General features: G+C 35.6%; 1 protein-coding gene across 4 annotated transcripts; it reads right to left on the bottom strand.

Annotated features, from left to right (window-relative positions):
• Positions 1-551: 551 nt before the first annotated feature.
• Positions 552-16571, bottom strand: LOC106058949 (uncharacterized). 4 transcript variants are annotated; one of them, XM_056011302.1, is made up of 10 exons: positions 16142-16571; positions 14574-14888; positions 14046-14164; positions 11457-11679; positions 9302-9484; positions 6133-6204; positions 3530-3654; positions 3076-3274; positions 2051-2182; positions 552-1077 (listed from the first exon to the last, which is right to left on the bottom strand). In XM_056011302.1, the coding sequence occupies exons 1-10, from the start codon at positions 16254-16256 to the stop codon at positions 857-859; spliced, it is 1704 nt and encodes a 567-aa protein (XP_055867277.1). In that variant the 5' UTR covers positions 16257-16571; the 3' UTR covers positions 552-856. The 4 variants fall into 4 exon arrangements, with proteins under 4 accessions (XP_055867277.1, XP_013071925.2, XP_055867279.1 ...); XM_013216471.2 differs by having other exon boundaries at positions 552-1095; positions 16142-16570; XM_056011304.1 differs by lacking the exon at positions 9302-9484 and having other exon boundaries at positions 552-1095.
• Between the last annotated feature and the right edge of the window lie 4053 nt (positions 16572-20624).

Here is a 20624-nt window from a genome sequence, read left to right on the forward strand (position 1 = left end):
GAAAATAATTACACCCTCATTGACCACACTGGGAAAACTCAAGTTATAATTTGTAAAAGTTGAAAAAGAAATTAAAATTTGGCTAGAGAATGAGAAAATATCTTTAACGTCTTCAGGTATTTTTGTATTCATTGAAGAGTTTATAAATTAAGGTTCAGGAAAATTTTGTGCATCATCTTGTAAGTCCAGATCTAAAGAATGGGGTGGGATAAAAAATGTTCCTCCGTTGTTTTTAAATCTAACATTCATTAGTTATTAAGCTTTCTAAAGAAGGTATTGTCTTTTTTAAAAAAGTATTTGTAATGTTTTTCTTATTATGATAGGGATTTTCAATTTCAGGATCTTGAGGTGCCTCTGTGTCCACTCAGCTCTAATGGATACCTGACATTAGTTTGGAAAAGTAAAGGTGGTTGGTCATAGTGCTGGCCACATGACAACCTCGTTAACCATAGGCCATAGGAACAGATGACCTATAGACCACAAGGTCTGAAAGGGGAATCCTTTTCTTGTTATATTTATAGCAAGGATGGAAGGAAGAGTCAAAACTGCTCTTTTAAGTTAAATAATAACAATAAGCTTTATTCAATTTTTTAAAAAATTTTCATTTCACAAACAATACAAAGTTTTTCAGAGTAATTATGATTTTGAAACATTTCAATAAGTGATGCATTGATTAAACACAATCTAACATTTCAGGACAATATGATGCATAAGAAAAAACATACATTTCCAAGGGAACAAGGAGTTATTTTACATTATTTCAATAGGTGGCGCTTGTATCTTCTTTATAGGATAAACGTTTGATAGTTTTTTAATCATTTCTGTGTAAAGTTTGCAATGTATCTAGTAACACTCATTATGTTGGAGTATGAATATGTTCTGTTTCTATGGGGGTGATGTATTCTGTATCAATTATGTCTTGTATCGGCTGATCCTGCTGTCTGACCATATCATCCCACACCAAGTCAACACATCTGTCATAGTGATCTTCTGGTTGCATACATTCATAGTTGTGGTCTGACTGTATGGACAATCTGTTCTCATATGTCTTTACATTTTTCACTGAGTTACGAATTTCTATTTTCCTCTGTTTCTCTTAAAGAAAAATAATAAAAATAAAAAAACAATAATACATTGGCATACAAAACTTATCAAATTATTTTATTAAACAAAGTTAAAGATTATTACATTCTAATTTAAACTTCTTGCAGGATGACCAAGAAGGTGGTAGGCAAAATTTGAACCCAGGACTATCAAGATGACAGTCCAGGGCACATACTACACCAACATGTAGCCTTCCTGGGAGGTACATAAATGAAACATACTTCCCCTCTCTCGACATGAAAAAAAAGTGTCCCAACTTCATTGACTTAATTTTAATAATGATGAAATAAAAGGCTTATGTAAGTCAAAAATAAAAAGTGTTCCATTTTTCTTGGTGCCTAGTCGAAATATAACTGTATTGACTTTTCTGTTTGTGGGATCTGCTTGTACATTTATTAGGTACTGGTCATTGCTTTGATAAACATCATTAATGTTAGCAGTAAGGAATGACTAAGCTCCCACAGTTTTTTTTTTAAACTTTGACTGTACCCCAGGTCTATGATAAGTTTCCCTTTCATACTGAGTGGTAAAGCGCTTGGCTTCCCAACCAAGCAGTCCCGGGTTCAAATTCTGGTGAATTTTTAATTTCAGGATCTTTAGGGTGTCTCTGAGTCCATCCAGCTCTAATAGATACCTGACAACAGTTTGGGAAAAGTAAAGGCTATTGGTCATTTTTTTGGCCTCGTTAAACAGGGTTAATTTGACCTTTACATCATCTGTTTTATACATCATAACATCTAAAAGGGTAAATTTACTAAATTTACTCTGAGTTTTAAACCCTGAACTTTTTTTATTGATTTTTTAAAGCACATCTTTAATGCCCCACATAATTAATACTGAAGGACTGATTACCCTTTTTTGGCATCAAAGCAATAGAGAAATAATGTGTTCAAATTTTTTACCAAACAGACAGAGTGATTTAATATAAGCTTTGTAATCTACTTACTTCTCTTCTGAAGAACTGCTATATAAATAAGAGCTGAGGACATCATCAAAAATAGAACTGCTGCCACTGAAGAAATAGATACTATCTGAAAAAATCGTGCACTTGTCTTGTCTCTTCTATGGCTGTCATCCACTGCAATGAAAAAATAATTCTAGTTAACATTTAAATTTGTCAAGACTTAAGCATGAGGTGAGGCAGTGACGAGTACAAAGTATATACTGGGTACAACGGAAGTTGTCACATTGAATAATTGTTTTGATTGAGTACATTTTAAATGTTTTTATTCCTGTTGTAATAATTGACCCTAGCAGTTTCCTGTACTTGAATAATACAACTAGACTTCAAATAAACTAAAGAACTAAACAAATCCAAGAATAGAAAGTCAAAGCTCTCAAAATTCAGAACACTAATTCATAAATCTAGAAATAATAATTTTACGAATATAAATCATGATAAAGAATTAGCCCAATTCAATTAGTTAAAACAATTTCTTATTTAAACAAAAAAATTTATAAAGCTTAAAGCCAAGTTGTTGGTAAAGCAATCAAGAAATGAAAATGTCCATTCTTCATTCACTCATGTATGTGACGTCACAGACTTTTTTTTTTTTATTTTTGTTCTTTTTATTGAAATACTCTATTCTCATTTGTTCTAGACAAACCACTCTGTGAGTACAAAGAGAACAACTTTTGTTTGTTTTTTTTAACCTTAAAATGACAAAGCTTTCCAAATTTAGATTTTCAGAAAAGTGAATGTGTCTTCAACCTAAATGTGTCTATTAATACAATTTCATCTCTAGTTAATTTCAATCTCAGAATACCATGTCTCAATGGTTCTAACATTATCTAACTTTAACTTGAATTTATTTACATCTTATACCATTGTCATTAACAAGTATAATAATTTAGCATATTTCAAAAGTCAAGGGTTATTAAAATGGTAGAGCTATGAGTTCATTGAATTAATCTCACAGAGCTAGTTGATTTTGATACGATAAAATTTTGTAAAAAGACATATGCAACTACCTTTAAAAAATTGTAGAAAACTGTTGGCTTCATATACAATGTGTTGACTGATATCTGATGTGTTAAGAGAGAATGTTATTTTGATGTTGTACACTCCAGCACTGTCAAAGTGTGATCTTTTGAGATATAATGTACAAGTGGAACAATTGCTGTGTTCCTCAAGTGTAGATGTCACATAACGAGAATTCTCTAAACCAGTCTATAATAAAAGAACAAAGTTTATGATGATAACTTTTATAGGTAACAAAATTGTTTTTATTATGATTACTGAAGAAAAAATTAAGCTGATTATAGTCCATTATGTTGAAAAAAAATATATATCATATACCGATACTTTAAATTAGAAACTCAAATCCTTTATATCTTTATATTTAACAAATATTTATATAAAGTTGTTTCCTATCTAATAAATTTTCTTTCATTATCATAATAGTGAATGTCACATTAGACTTACATCAGTCCTGCTGTAAGTAACATTAAAAATGCATGAAACTCTTGAACAAATTTCATGTGTTGAACAAATCACTTGTATGTTTTCATTTGTTTCTTCAATGCTGCAGTTGATATTTTTCTTGGTATCTGTTTGAAAGATAATGCATTTATCATTTGTTTGTTCTTCTTATTCTTTTCTTATACAATACAGATGTTACTTCAAAATAGAAGATGATTACATGCTATGCATCATTCATTTAGTCATGCATATTAACCAATGACCTAAATTCTGCCAAGTCACTGGTTTTCCTGGCTAGCTCAGGCGACCCATTCCATACTCTAATAGTGCTAGAAGGAGCATTTGTACAAATTTGTCCTAGCATATGATATGAGGAATGTGCCTTTATCTTTGTGTCTTTCTGACTATTTTATTAAATTTTGTTTATGTATTTGAAGATTATGGCTCAGTGTTTTATGTAGCCTATAATTGCTACTTTACTTTTAAGTCTTCTATCCTGAAGGCTTTCTAAATTTAGTGATTATACTAAAGGTGTAACTCTAGTCAAAAGTAAATATTCTTTTGTTATGAATCTCACTGCTATATTTTGTGTCTGTTCCAGTTTCTTAATGTTTTCTTGAGTTGACAGGTCCCAAACAGAGGATGCATATTCTATTATTGGCCTAACCAAGGATAAATAACATTTTAGTTTTATGTTCTTATTTGATTTATAGAAATTTCTTTTAATAAACCCTAATTCTTTGATTTTTTTGATAGTTTCATCAATATGGGGATTCCATGACAGATTTTCATTTATTATACCACATAGGTATTTTGCATTTTTAGTCTGTGTTACCATGAATAAGATAAGTGGAATCAATTTTACTTTTTTTGTTACTCTTAATAACTGACATTTTTCTAGTTGGAAAGACATGCTCCAATTTGTTTCCCATTTCTGTAATTATCTAATTCTCTTTATAAAATTTCTGTATCTTGTGTTGTTTTTATTGTTCTATAATTATGCAATCATCTGCAAATAATCCGACTTTTGTTTCTGAACTAATTTAATTTGGTAAATCCTTTTTGTAATTGTTTCATTTCATGATTGTTGACATATATTTCCATGTTTGCCTAGAAATAATATAGATCTAATATGGTACTTTTGTTCAAAGACATAGTTTATAGATTTAGATATATATTTAATGTATCTAGATCTCATACAGATATGGCCTACTTTCTATAGAGTCTAGATCTAGAAGATCTAGGTAATTAGAAGTACTCTAAGTAGATCTTGATATTATAGAAGTTTTATTTTAATTATTTAAACAACTGAAATAATGTAGACTTGAAATAAGCCTACTCATATTTCAACACAAATAAAACCCTGTTGTTGTTTTTTTTTTTGTTTTCTTTTTTTTTTTCAATTCTTCATAAGTCACCATTGTCAATAGAATAAAATAGAGAATATTTTGTGCAATGATGTTTGTGTGGTTGAACATTGGATGGCAGCCTGGCTGTGTGGTATGTGCTCCAACTGTCTTCACAGTTGTCTCAAGTTTGGACTAGGACTTAGATTAGATTAAGATCTAGATTCTAGATCTGTTAACTCTTTCTCTCTGTAATTATTTACCACATTCTGGAAGAATCAACGCTGGTATTGTCAGTTAGGAGAGAAAGAGTTAATCTTTATTTCTGAAGGAACATCTCAAACTTAAAATTAAAAAAATCCTGAATGTCTGAGAAATTTTGTTACCTAGGTAAGATTGTCATTGACAAAAGTGGTAGTGGAAAAAGGCACTCCACATGACATGGTATTCTTATAACAAGCTTCCAATGGCATGCATCTTAAATTGTCTCTGACAACCAGTCCGACTACTAGCCTTCATGTGGATCAGATATAGGATTGGGCAGAACTGTATCACTGACAGAAGAGGCATAGGCAAGTAACTAAACGAGTAAGCTTTTGGGCTTTGTTGGCTTTACAGCTAGACCTAGACTCTAGACCTATACCCAAACATTGGAAAGGGTTGGGGAGTCAATCCTGAGGAAAAATCCAGATCCTGCGACTTATGGTATTTATGCTGCATGTACCTTGGACACCGTAGTTTGCAGCACACAAACTGGTAGAGCCTGCAATGATGCTGATAGCAAGCTGATGTGCAGTAGAAATCATTCAGACCATCTGACCATACTGATACTACATTACTTAAGAGCCCATGTAGTCACATTGATGGTCATAGCTAATCACTTATTGCGAATTCTAATGTCAATATATAGTCAATGCTACAATGACCAAGTAGTGAGTGGCTCATCATCTGTTTCTAGATCTTGATTTAGTTTAGTCAGTTAAACATATTACTACTATTAGTCATTAGTAAAAAAAAAAATATTAGTTTCAATGACATTTAAATAGCCTACAACAGACAGTAGATCTTAGATTTATTAGAAATCTAGATCTAGGCCTACTAGTCTACTCTATGAGTGGCTCTAAAATCTAGACTTCTAGGTCTAGATCTATATAGAAGGAGTTTCGCGACTAGGCCTGTGAGGGTGGCCTTAAAAAAAAAATAGACTGGACCTGGCATCACTGGATTAGATTTATAAGACTGTATAAAATATGAGCTCACCTAGCACCACTGGACTATATACAACTGAAGGATTCTTTGACTTACGATAGACATCGCCCTCACATTTGTATTCTGAGAATGAATCAGATTAACGAATATACTGATTAGTGTGACATCTTAATTATGTATGAAACATTAATATTTTTATATTTCAATAATATATCAATTATGTCATTTAATCGATGCTACTAAAATTATAGTAATGTCCCCCAAGACCCAAAACATTATACTCGCGCCCCTAGCTCCTTTGATTTTATTCAACTATATGTCTAGGACTTATATAGATATCTGTTTGGTAGATCGTATCACGCATAAACGTCCAGCTTTTTTCTACCTCAGTCACAGAGAAGTTTTTAAAAGCTTCCTCTAATTTGTTCTCAAATTCGGTGCAAAGATCAGGATTTTTTGTGCTAGTAGTATTCAGGCGTGATTTTCTTTTTCCCTGTAAAGTGTGGATCTTAGTTGGCAGCAGTCTTGTCCGGCAGGACACTAAAGTATGATCAGTATCACAATCCGCGCTTTGGTAGCTACGTGTCAGCAGTATATTTCCAATGTCCTTTTTTCGTGTCAGTATCATATCCAGTTGGTGCCAGTGCCCAGACCTAGGGTGCCTCCATGAGACACAGTGCTGTGGTTTTGTTCTGAAGTATGTGTTGGTAATGCAGAGCTTATGGTATGTGCAGAATTCAAGCAGTCTTTGTCCGTTCTCATTCATCTTTCCGATTCCAAAAAGCCCAAGACAGTCTGGCCAGGTAGTGTGATCTGATCCTACTCTGGCATTGAAGTCACCTAGAAGGATCATATGTTCTTTTTGAGGAATGTTTGCAATGGCTTCTTTGAGGTCTTCATAGAACTTGTCTTTGTCCTCCTGAAGCGAGCATAGTGTTGGGGCATAGGCACTAATTAGAGTGACTTTTCCAGATGCTGTCATCATACTTATGCTTAGTAGCCGTTCCGAGCCATCAACTGGAGGGACTATCATGGGAAGAAGACTGTTCTTGACAGCAAAGCCCACACCATGTATTCGAGTCTCATCCTGTGCTTTCCCTTTCCAAAAGAAAGTGTAGTCAGTCTCGCGGAGCATGCCGTTTTCGGTCAGTCGGGTTTCTTGCAGGGCTGCAATGTCAATATGTAGCCTTTTTAGCTCGTTGTTTATAACTGCCGTCTTCCTTGCATGGTCGATCTGCCTTAGATCATCAGTGAGACCAGGACACATTGTCCTGACATTCCAAGTGGCCAGTCGCATGACAGGGATTTTCTTTTTCACTTTAATTTTTCTTCTTTTGTTGCTTGGTGCAAGTTTCCAGCCTACTTGTCGTTTTAAACTAAGCTCTAAGCACCCATTAGAGCAGGCAGGCTGTGGCGGATCAGCACCTAACTGACTGGGGGCTGCCCAGGTTGAGGCGGGCGGTAGCTGATCAGTGAGGTGCGAAGACCTCTCCCACCGTCAGAGACAACCCGTGGCGTCCATACATTACGCCAATCAAGTTGGACTTATAACCCGTAACTGTTGTCTCCCGTGTTGTTTTAGCCGCTTTGCAGCAGCACCAGAGTTTCCTCTCCGGGGCGCATTCCTGGGCCTTGGATAAAGGGGTCATGGGTGGCCCATGCGTCATGATCCCTCTCTCGACCTTGCTGATGTGATCCAAAGGAACGCATCGCATTACATTTGGCACCAACTCAGTTGCAGAAGCTGCCGGAGGGAATTTCGTAGCTGATACTCGCAACGCCTAAGGGGCTTCACTCCTGATTTCTCCTCGAGGTTGTCTCCTGAAGCCTCAGTACCGCAAGGCAGCGGGGGTTTGAAGTCAGAGTACCCCTCTCCTAGATGAACTGCCTTACTAGGCTGACGAGCTCCATCTGCCCGAAGCTCCCGGTTTTGTGGCGCCAGGTATCCGCCTTCACCCCTTCACCTGTTAGTAAGAGCAGTTTCGCCGGGCTTAATATCTAAGCCACACGAGCAGGCCAGGTGCTGGACTTAGTTGTCAGAGGCTATTTGAGACGCATGCCATTAGGAGTACTTTATAGACAATGCGAGCTTAACCCCATTGACACCCCTGGCCATGACAACCTTTGAAACCATATCTGATGATATCTGATGTTGCCATATAATATGCTTAGTTTCACAAAGTCGTTCTCTTGGCATCTACAACGAACTGTTTTTCCTACTAAGAAAAAAGCAGGTCGATAAATTTTAAATTAAGCTGGGACTGGATGATCGTGAAGGGTTATAGAGGCAGTAAAGTAAGCCAATGTCTGTAATGGACTGCGCTGAAGTAAAGTTTCAGAACTAGTATAAATAATTTTGTTAACATTTAATCATTTTGTGCCCTAATTTAACGTATTCAGCAGCATTAATACTGGTGTTACAGTAATTCATCCTTAACAATTTTGATTTCAACAATTTGGACATTTGCTTATTGCTATTTGTATATTAACTATATGGACATTAACTTTTTGGACATTAAAGTTATTGGCATTTACAATTTGGAAATCAACTATTAAGATTTTTAAAAAATATATTCAATTAACTATTTGGAAATTTACTATTTAGATATTAACCTCTTGCATATTTATTATAATATTGTCGAATCGGACATAAAGTCTTTAGACATTATTTGCATTTCAACTATATAAATATAAACAATTTGGGCATTAATTATTTGGACATTATCTTGTTAGATATAAAAATATGTATGCAATAACTATTTGGACATAAACTATTTGGCCATCAATTATTTGGATGTTAACTATTCGGATACTAAAATATTTGGACATAAACTCGTTGGACATGAATTATTTGAATGTTGACCATTTGTATATATATTGGATAACTGACTGCTTTGGCATTGAGTAAAAAAAAATTCAACTATTAAACTATAGGAGCTAAAACAACAATGAAAATGTTTTAGAGGAGCTGTTTACGTCGTAAGTTCCTAAGTTACGTTCTGCTAAACCAGCAATCAACATTGAAGATAAGAAATAAAATTAAAAATACGTTCTAGTTTTAGATAGCTTATATTACTTTTGTATCAATTTTAAAATCACCTTTACAAACTGAATATTGTTTCACATAAAAATCGTTTTCGGTTTTCAAGTCAATGCTTTATATTATATATGATATATAAATCTACATTACAGTATATAAATATAAAATACAAAACAAAACCTGTTAACGATTGACTGCCTGTTAGTGTGATTGAGCTTCCGTTATGGAGAAGACGATCATCTTGACTGTACCATCGGATCACGTTTGACGTTTTTCTCTTCCCAACGATTACACATGTGCACGTGATGGTTGTGTTTACTTCAACTATTCTCGGACAGTTTTCTAGTTTTACTTCGGAGCTTTCTGTCAAAATTTTTTTTATTTATTTCGGTTAACGGTTATAATAAATAAACAAAAACTTTTTTTTTTTTTTTTTTTTTGTGTATTTGGGGGGGGGGGGGGGGGGGAAGTAGCATTAGGTCCATTTGATGTTATTTAATATCGGATTTTCAAATTCTTCTGTAACCAGGGAAAAATATCTTAACTTATTTTTTTTTAAATGTGATTTCAAAGAAATGAAGAGTTTACATTCGGTTGGCAATAAAACAGTCATAAATTGTACATCTATATTATATTTCATTTTAATTTTTTAAAAAAATAATTAAAAAAAAATATAATTTTTATCCTTTGTGAAGTAGGCTATGACCTTCTTAGCGAAAAATATTCACTTATATGTATACCAATATTCATTAAAATCTATGTTTATAGCCTTTATAAGCATCTTAGATTGACTGTAGTTAGACTTTCAGCAATAGTGGGGTTTTTTTCTAGTACGGGTAAGTGATACAAAAAAGTGAAAAAACGAAATGTATGAAACATTTCTACAATTATTTGTGTACTTATTAAAATATATAGGTCTCATCTGGGGCTGCGTAGCCACGGGAAATACTGCATTCCTCATTAATCTTTTATTATTATTATTAAAAGTAAATTGCTCAGCTAGCTATATCACTTATACTAAAATATTATCCCATATCTGCTGTTTGTTTCCAACTGTTGAACATGCTATAGTCCACATCATGTAAATATTAGTTAGTCCATCATTGTGCAAGTAGAAATCTGGTCTTATAAATTGTAGGTGTTACTTCAAAATAGTACATAATTACGCGTTTCATGTTTCAATCTAGTCACACGTGTTGATCAGTAACTTATGTTTAGTCGTCGGTTTTCCTAGTTGATTCAATCATCCCAGTTTTAATTTATAATAGAGCAGCCTAATACAATACTGGAACAGCCTGAGTTGATAGAGATACTTGAGATGGCTGTCTTCAAACCAAATATTGTTTCAAAAGAAGAGGCCCTGTCATCTGTGTCAATGTTTCTGCTGATTAATTGAGATTTTTTATACGAGCTTACTATCTTTCTTTGTAAAAACTTCTTTTAATAAACCTTAATGTTGTGTTTATCTAGGCTTGCAACACTGGATAATAAAGAAACCTAGCTCATCCATAGAAATTGTGTTGGGTCAAAGTGTTCTATAATTATCGATGCCTTCTGTGTGGTTTTCAGAAAGCTTTATTCTATTACCGCTCGTTTTAACAATTACCAAAAAGTGCTACACATAAATAATTGTAAAATATTTTATCTTATAAATTATAGTCTTCACTTCATAAAGAATATACATTATGTCCTAAGCGTTCCTGTGTTTATTCGTTCATGTTAAGAGACTTAAACTCTGTTATGTCATAGGTTTTCTTGACTGGTGCAGACAACCCGTCCCATAAGTTAAGGGCACTAAGAAAGAAATAGCACCTATATGAATGTGTTTTAGTGTATGGAATAAGGAATGTGCCTTTATCTTTGGGTGTTTTGTGTATTTTATACGTTTATTTGTATGTTTTTAAATTAGTTTGTGGTATCATAACACAACCTAGTCAAAACATAACATTATTCCATAAAGATATATTATAAGTCTCGCAAGTACCAGTATGTCTTGTATCACAATAACACTATCAGTCATGTATATATCATTCAATCTTCACTTCCCATTTCAGACCTTGTGGTCCATAGGGCATATGATGTAAAGCTCATCTCTGTTTCTGTGGCCCACGGTTAACGAAGGTGTCATGTGGCTAGCACAAAGACCAACCACCTTTAGGCCTACTTTTCCCCAAATAATGTCAGGTACTCATTAGAGCTTGGTAAACTCACAGGCACCCTTATGATCCCGAAATTCAAAATCCAAGTCTTTACCGAGATTCGAACCCAGGATCCCAGGTTCGGAAGCCAAGCGCTCAACTACTCAGCCATCGCGTTTCTCCCCCAAATCACTTACCTATATGAAAACGTATTGTTGTTGTCAATCCATATTTCTCTTCATCTCCTGGCTTGATTATCTCCGGTGCTATTGTAACATTTATAAGATAATCTCCAGGTTCCATGAGGGACTTTGATATCGTATATGTGCAGCTTGACTTAAAATAATGCCCAATCGGGAGTTCTGTTGATTTCATAGGCATATTTTCATACACAATATTATTGGTGGCTGATATTTTCTTCTGTTAAAAAATAAACAAAATGTATGGTATAAAATTATTTTGTATTTGTGTAATGTTGATGGCGTTCTTTCAGAAACGACATTACTAGCACCCTAGTCCCAGCTTCCTTCAGAATGACAGGGAGTGACTGCTGTAGGAACACAACAGTCCAAAGCACATACCCTATGAAACTGTAGCCTCGTCATTAAGATAAAATTCATTGAGATATACAAACAGAGCTAGCAAGACGAAGAAATAAATTGGCTGACATGAGTTTCAAAATATGTGATTAGAAAAGCAAAATAGGAATCATAATAATTAAGAAATTCCCATCTTAGAGACGACCTTGGTTTTAGGCTGTACTAGAGACGACAATGGTTTTATGTTGTATTAGAGGCTACCATGGGTTTAGATTGTATTAGAGACGACCCAGGTTTTAGGTTGCGTTAGAGACCATAGTTTCAGATTGTATTAGAGATGACCCTGGTTTTAGATTGTATTAGAGACCACCCTGACTTAAGGTTATATTAGAGACGACCCAGGTTTTAGGTTGCGTTAGAGACCATAGTTTCAGATTGTATTAGAGATGACCCTGGTTTTAGATTGTATTAGAGACGACCCTGGTTTTAGGTTGCGTTAGCGACCATAGTTTCAGATTGTATTAGAGACGACCCTGGTTTTAGATTGTATTAGAGACGACCCTGGTTTTAGGTTACGTTAGCGACCATAGTTTCAGATTGTATTAGAGACGATCCTGGTTTTAGATTGTATTAGAGATGACCCTGGTTTTAGATTGTATTAGAGATGACCCTGGTTTTAGATTGTATTAGAGACCACCCTGACTTAAGGTTGTATTAGAGACGACCCTGGTTTTAGGTTGCGTTAGCGACCATAGTTTCAGATTGTATTAGAGACGACCCTGGTTTTAGATTGTATAAGAGATTACCCTGGTTTTAGATTGTATTAGAGATGACCCTGGTTTTAGGTTGTATTAGAGACGACCCTGGTTTTAGGTTGCGTTAGCGACCATAGTTTTAGATTGTATTAAGAACGACCCTGGTTTTAGATTGTATTAGAGATGACCCTGGTTTTAGATTGTATTAGAGATAACCCTGGTTTTAGATTGTATTAGAGATGACCCTGGTTTTAGATTGTATTAGAGATGACCCTGGTTTTAGATTGTATTAGATATGACCCTGGTTTTAGATTGTATTAGAAACGACCCTGGTTTCAGATTGTATTAGAGACGACCCTGGTTTTAGATTGTATTAGAGATGACCCTGGTTTTAGATTGTATTAGAGATGACCCTGGTTTTAGATTGTATTAGAGACCACCCTGACTTAAGGTTGTATTAGAGACGACCCTGGTTTTAGGTTGCGTTAGCGACCATAGTTTCAGATTGTATTAGAGACGACCCTGGTTTTAGATTGTATAAGAGATGACCCTGGTTTTAGATTGTATTAGAGATGACCCTGGTTTTAGATTGTATTAGAGATGACCCTGGTTTTAGATTGTATTAGAGATGACCCTGGTTTTAGATTGTATTAGATATGACCCTGGTTTTAGATTGTATTAGAAACGACCCTGGTTTCAGATTGTATTAGAGACGACCCTGGTTTTAGATTGTATTAGAGATGACCCTGGTTTTAGATTGTATTAGAGATGACCCTGGTTTTAGATTGTATTAGAGACCACCCTGACTTAAGGTTGTATTAGAGACGACCCTGGTTTTAGGTTGCGTTAGCGACCATAGTTTCAGATTGTATTAGAGACGACCCTTGTTTCAGATTGTATTAGAGACGACTCTGGTTTCAGATTGTATTAGAGACGACCCTTGTTTCAGATTGTATTAGAGACGACCCTAGTTTTAGATTGGAAGCTGGTAAGGACTGTGAACTTTACACACACACACACACAAATATATTTTTGTTGATGTAAATGGGAGAGGAGACTTTAAAAAAATGCAAAGTAAAACTAATTTATAAAAGCTATCAGATCTGAAGTCAATGACAAAGTGTGATAGGGCCCCCTCTGCGTGATGGAAGAAGAAAATGTGCCTCAGATTCTTTTCGAGACACTTATTGATTTTCGTCTCCACAAGTCTGGGAAACCACAAGCCCAAGACCTACGTGCATTACGCACAGCAGCAGGGCTTCCGTCCAGAGCCTCTGCAAGATAGGATTTAAGCTTCTAAAGCTGTAACTCAAATCAATTCAAATGGAGTTTGTTGATGATGAGGATGATAATGATGATACAAACCTATCATTTACATTTACCTAATAATATCACAGAACAAAGTAGTAAAGCTGAGCATCAGTGTGATACAACTGATCATGCGCGTTTAATCATAAAAAACTGTTTAAAAAAAAATAAACAAGTGACTTACACCGTTGATATAAACTAAGAATAAACATTTTGCTGCAGGAAAGATTACGTTTGTTGTACAGCTGACTTTATGGCCATTCATATAATCTGCTGAATGACACGTGACATTGTCTGGTCTGACTGAGAATAAATAAAATCAAGTAAAATATAACATATACTTTAAAAAAAATTGAGTGAAATTGCATTAATTATTTTGAATCACTCATGTAATTAAACATTAATATACTGCTCTCTTTATCTCTCTCTCTCTTTTCTTTCTCTCTCTCACTTACATGTATTCACTTACATACTTATACTTACATTTATATACTTACATATTTATAAATATATACACTTGCATACACTAATACATGTACATCAACATACATACACTTACATATATACATTTACAAATGTACACTTAAATACATACACATACAGATGTACATTAAAATATATAAACTTACGTATAGAGACTTGCATATACATACTTATATGCATACACTTACAAAAATACACTACACACATAAACTTACATACATACACTTACCTATGGTAACAAGAAAACAACTAAACAGTAATGAGCTTTTGACATCAAAGTTTCCTATATGACTGATGGTCCAGTTAATCGCATCTTCTCGAATGACGTTTTTTATCGTTACATGTGTGACAAACTGTTGGTCAGTCACTTCTTCCATCCATATGTTAAATCGTGAGTAGTAGCTGGAACAGTGGTTAGTGTCACAGCCGCCTATCATATGATCATTCCTTCGCACTGTTAGCGTGGTGTTGCTGGCTCGTGTAGTCCACTGGACAGAAATTTGGTACTGCTTGCCTTCTTCTGCCGGGTCACAGTCAGAGAAAGCTGAAACGCAGTGCCAATATAAATAGCTGAAGCAGATTAAGATCTAAGTGCACTAGGCATAGCCATCGACACTGAAATCAGACACGCGCTTCCTGGTCATGGCAAATCTTGGACTCTGAGTGCAGATCTCGAGAAGAGGATCCTAGCGATGGAACTAATATGCTACAGATCCTAGGTGCCACGCATCACGAATAAAGAGATAAGAAACAGGATTAAGACAGCTATTGGAAACCCTCGATTACCTGTTAACCATTGTCGAAAAAAGTAAACTCAGACTTACATCACAAGGTCCTCAAGGCTCGCAAAGACTTTCCTTCAGGAAACAGAACCAAAAAGAAGAAGAAGAGTAAGAAAGAGAAAGTGATGGAAACACGACATCAAAGGATGGACAGGCCTATCAGTGAATGAAATTCAATCCAAGGCAAAGGACAGATAGGAGTGGAGACAAGCGGTTGACAGCCCTTTAATGGTGCCCCAACGGTCCAACAGACCTAAGAGATAGGTGAAGGTGAAATGCACTAACGGAACTAAAGATTATGACTATGCATTTAGGCCTACAGATGAGGCACTGAAAGAGGTGAAAAGCTTCACCTACCTCGGCAGTATCCTAAATAACCATGGAGAAGCAGATGCAGATGTCAGAACCTGCATTGGTAAAGCTCGACCAGCCCTCCATCAGCTGAAGAACACCTGGGGATCTAGGGAAATAAGCACCATCACCAAGAATAGGCTCTTTAACACCGTTGTTAAGCCAATACTACTTTATAGAGCAGAGACCTGGAGAACCACCATCACCACCATGAAACAATCCAGGTATTCATCAATACCTGCCTGAGGAAGATTTTTATGATTCGCTGGCCAGACAAAATCTGGAATGAGGAACTATGGCAAAGAACAAAGCAGCAGCCCATTGAAGTAGATATCCCCCAGAGACGCTGGAGATAGATAGGTGACACCCTTCGCAAGCCTGCATCCAACATAACAAGGCAAGCCATAACCTGGAATTCCCAAGGGAAGAGAAACAGGGGACGGCCCAGGAATACATGGCGCCGCGATTTGGAAGCAGATTCCAAGCAGATGGGTAAGTTGGAGAGCCTCGCCGAGAGGCTTAGAGGAAGCTGATTTGTGGCCTATGTCCCAGAATGGACCACAGACAGATATGAAATGTGATGATTGGTTGTTTTTTTTTCCTATAAATGATTCATCAATACATTTTATGGAACAAATGAGATTTTAATAACATTAATACTTACCAATTGTAAAACCTATTTGTAAGTACATATATAGTATCTTCGAATGAAGCATAATCATATGCCACTCCTCCATGAATTTTTTAAATGAAATTGTATCATGTTTAGTAATACACATACAACTTTCTCATCACTATCCCTACATCACTTCGATGAACATTAATTGTCATTGTGGCAACGCCCTCCTTAAAGAACCAATTCACTTAGCTATTTATCAGATATCCAAGTATATTCTTTGTTTCCTATAATATAAAAACACAGAATGAGATCGTCGCCACTACGTTATGACATGCACTTCTGTGCCTAACATCTTGAGAATTTAATACTTTAAAAACTTTACATCAGTGTAGTTTACGCAAGGAGTGATGTCCCTTAGGTTGATACATTGTTTTCTAAATAGATTTCCCATTAGTTTCCCCCACTTAAATGAGTCAACTGTTGGGAGCTTATACTACCATGCTATATTTGTTTAACTTCCTATTTCAAATAAGTTATCTCTTTCATTAAAGTCTTGTCTTAAATAAAAAGACGAGACAAATACAATATGAAACTGAAACCCAATCTTAACGTAGCATTGGTGGGTATAGAATGAAAGTTTATGGTGGTGGGGGGAGGGGCGGAATTGATGCCATTGCCACCTCCCCACCCCACCAAATTGGCCAACATACTAGAGGGGGGGGGGAAGGGGGAAATAATCTAAAAATAGTTTGAAATATAAATAATTAGTGATATATTATTAACATAACTAATAAATTCGTATACAAATTGTGTGATGTCTTTACTTAAATTCGTCCGCCCCCCCCCCACCCAATCGCTAACTTCTGTCCATTGTCACCATAAAAACACACAAACAAACACATACACACACACACATACACACCCCATAACATCAAATCATCAACATTTGACCTAGAAACCTGATCTGATATAGAAAATAGAAGATGCCTCCTTTTTACCCATACTCTCAATTAGTGGTACTCATGTCTACCATGGCTGCCTTGTCGTGCGGTTTGCGCACTGGACTGTCGTTCGGATTTATCGAAGGTCGAGGGCCCGCACCCATCCCCCGTCGTCCTGCGGGAGGTTTGGACTAGGAAGTAAACTATCTTCAACTCTGAAGGAACATCCAAAACATGTAAAACATTTTACAAACATTTACCAGTCTTCTTCCTTTAAAATTTGACTATATTAATAGATCATTTTAATTGAGCAGATCAACTTTCTATTGACAAGCAACAAAAATGAATAAAAATATGAAAACCTAAACTCTTGAATGTGAAAGCGTTTATAGAAATTTAACACAACAACAAATCATGTTATAGTGTTGTTTTAGCCAAATGGGTGTTTATTTTGAACATTACCAATATTACTGAAGATAATGTAAAGTTGGGCTGATTGTTTATATAGAAACATTATATACATTTAGGCTAACAGTCAACACATGAGCGTGACTAGTAAAACAGCTGGATACTTAACACTTGACGAACTATAGAGTTTGAAGTGGTTAAACCTTGGGAAGTTGCTTTATTATGTTTTCATTTTTTGAACGTAACTTAAGAAAACATATAAACTTCAACTTTATATCACGGTCTACGTCTTACTCATTACTCAATACAATTTAGAAACATATCATGAGATTCTGTGATAGGAACTTGTAATCCGATCTAGACTAGATCTAGGTCTAAAGTAGGCCTAAACATAAACAGTGAGTCTAGATCAGGGGCGTAACTAGGGATTTGGGGGCCCGGGGGGATTGACCTCTTTGGGGGCCCCTTGTATTTTGACATTCCACATATGACATGGGATAATGTACACAAAAATATATAAGCCCCAAATCAAATTGGTTCAGTATATTAGTAAACTTAACAAAAAGTAATCAAGACTCTTTTAATGAATAATACCGTTGTTTAGTAATTAAATAATGCACAAGTGACAAATCTAAATTGATATCGCTTCACGTCGTGCATTCTGTGCAGCAAAGGCATCTATAACATTAACTACATCTATACTTTCTAGTATTTGTGACTTCACTGACATTAAAGCCATGATAAGCCTTTCTTGTGTCATTGTGCTCCTGAGATAGTTTTTGATGAGCTTGAGCTTTCAGAATGATCTCTCACATGACGTAATGGAAGTGGCCTGAGTTAGCGGTATTCGGAGGAGGTTGCAAAGTTTGAGCACACGTAATTCCCATATGAAGCCTGTTTCCTCAATATGTCTATTGGTGATTGTATTACTGGTTTGTTGATGAAAAGTGCTCGTGCATCAATGACATCATTGAAAAAGCGATTTGCTATTTATTTCATCATACAAACAGGAAAAGTAGCACAGTTAGTCATAAGCGGGTCTTCATCTAACAGGTGTCTTGGTTCAAGAAGAAACCCATAGGTATCCATTTTCTTTCCAGCCTTTGAAATCTGCCCTTCATCTCCATATGAAATCTGTCCAGCACTTCTGTCGCAACACGTTTGAATTGTAGTTCTATTGACAGTCATACATTAGAACTCAACTTCCCATCAAGTCTTTTCTTTCTTCTGGTTGTTTTGATTACAGGGAATCCATAGTATTCACTACCTTCTTTTGCTTTTTCGATGGATTGGGTATTTGTCAGTTTTTCATCATTTTGCAGAAAGCATGAAAGGGTACTAATTTCTTTATCAGCTATATGCAGTCCAGACTTTTGTAGTTTCTTCTGAACTATATTAATTGGGCGCAAGAGCTTTGACCAGAATTCAAGATAGGCAAAAAATTCTTAATTTTCCAATCCATGAAGAAGATTCTGTGCTAATATTATATGGTATTACGTCATTGTTGGTTTTTATGTTTTGTGCGCAAGCAAAAGTATTCAGAGCATACAAAAGTGGAAAAGATCCATATCTCGTTATGCTCGAGTATAGAAATACTCCGATAAGTGGACTGCCGTATTAAACATCACAACTGCTGACGAGTAGAAGACTCAGGGAATCATTCCAACTGATCCCAAACTATTGAAACCATAGGTAGCTGAAAATGCAGAGACATTACTCAACGAACGACAAATGAAAAGCAAAGTGAAATACGATGCAAAAGCAAGACTACCTAAAGATTATTCTGTCGGAGAGTTCGTCTAGGTCAAACATGGCAAAAAGCAGTTGTCATAAAAAAACATTCAGCACCCAGATCTTACATGATAAAGACAAATGGAAAAACATACAGAAGAAATCAACGCTTTTTTAATAAGAGATTCAATGAAGACATCTCTGGGTACTATGATTCCGATGGAGACAATGAACTGCAAACTGTTGGAACAAACGAAACAGACAGTTATAGACCAACGTCTAGAGAACTTGTTGTGCCAGTCAAGACAACCAGAAGTCGACGAATTGTTTAAGTTCCTAGTAGACAGGGCCGGCCTTAGGCCACTGCAGCCTATGCGGTCGCAGTGGGCCCCGCGCTTTCATATGAACCGAACTAATTCTAAGTGTACATTATTAAATTAAACCATTGTAACGTATATAAAATAACAGGGTTTTCGCGACCTCCTGATTTTCCAGGGCCTCCAGGAAATCTCATGAAAAGGCAAAATATACGATAAAGTCCTGAAATTTTTTTGAATTTATTCAAATCTCCTGAAGAAAAGACGAAATCGACATTTTGGGGTGCCTATAAATAAAAAGTGGCATTGCGAGCTTTCATTTGATAAAAATTTATTGCAAAGACGAAAGTAGGCCTATTTTCTAATTAATAAAAAAAATAATTTTGACATTATGCTCATCCCTACCCAGACTAGGCCCCAGGCGATCCGTTTCGCATAGGGCCCCGCAAATGCTAGGGCCGGCCCTGCTAGTATATATCACTCTTAAGAACTTTAAAAGGAAGGGTGTGATAATAACTTCAAAAGGAAGGATGTGCTAATATTATATGATATTACGTCATTGTTTGTTGTTTATGTTTTGTGCGAAAGCAAAAGGATTAGATGGAAATACAAATAGAGTTTCCATTGGACTGAGGAAAGATGAATAGAGGGGTAATAACTCGAGTGTGAAGTTTAATTCTGAAATTATAGACGCCAAACCCGAATAATGGACTATTCTAGCATTATTAAGAATAACTTTTGGATCTGTTATACTCGATTCTGTAAATTTTGCTTCAAGGTTAATTAGTGTAGCCATAAAATACTCGCCATTTAGATCTATTATTCGTAAAGGTAACAAGATACCTGGAATTCGCTGTATATCATGCAGTTTTATTCGTGGCAACAAAGTTTAAAATGTTAAACTAACTTTAAAAAAAACTTTGATCTCTGTGGGAAAAAATATTTTTAAAATGTCAACAAAATCAACATACTGATAGACCTAAATTTAGTCTTTGTGATAAATTTAATCCATAAATGTTGAAAAAAAAAAGACACCCGTTGACACTATTTGTCAATCAAATATATTAATTTATTTATTTACAAATAAGTTTCGGACACCCATTTGGGGGCCCCCCCCCAGGTGGGGGCCCG

This window comes from Biomphalaria glabrata, chromosome 14 (genome assembly GCF_947242115.1).
Source record: "Biomphalaria glabrata chromosome 14, xgBioGlab47.1, whole genome shotgun sequence".
NCBI lineage: Eukaryota > Metazoa > Mollusca > Gastropoda > Planorbidae > Biomphalaria > Biomphalaria glabrata.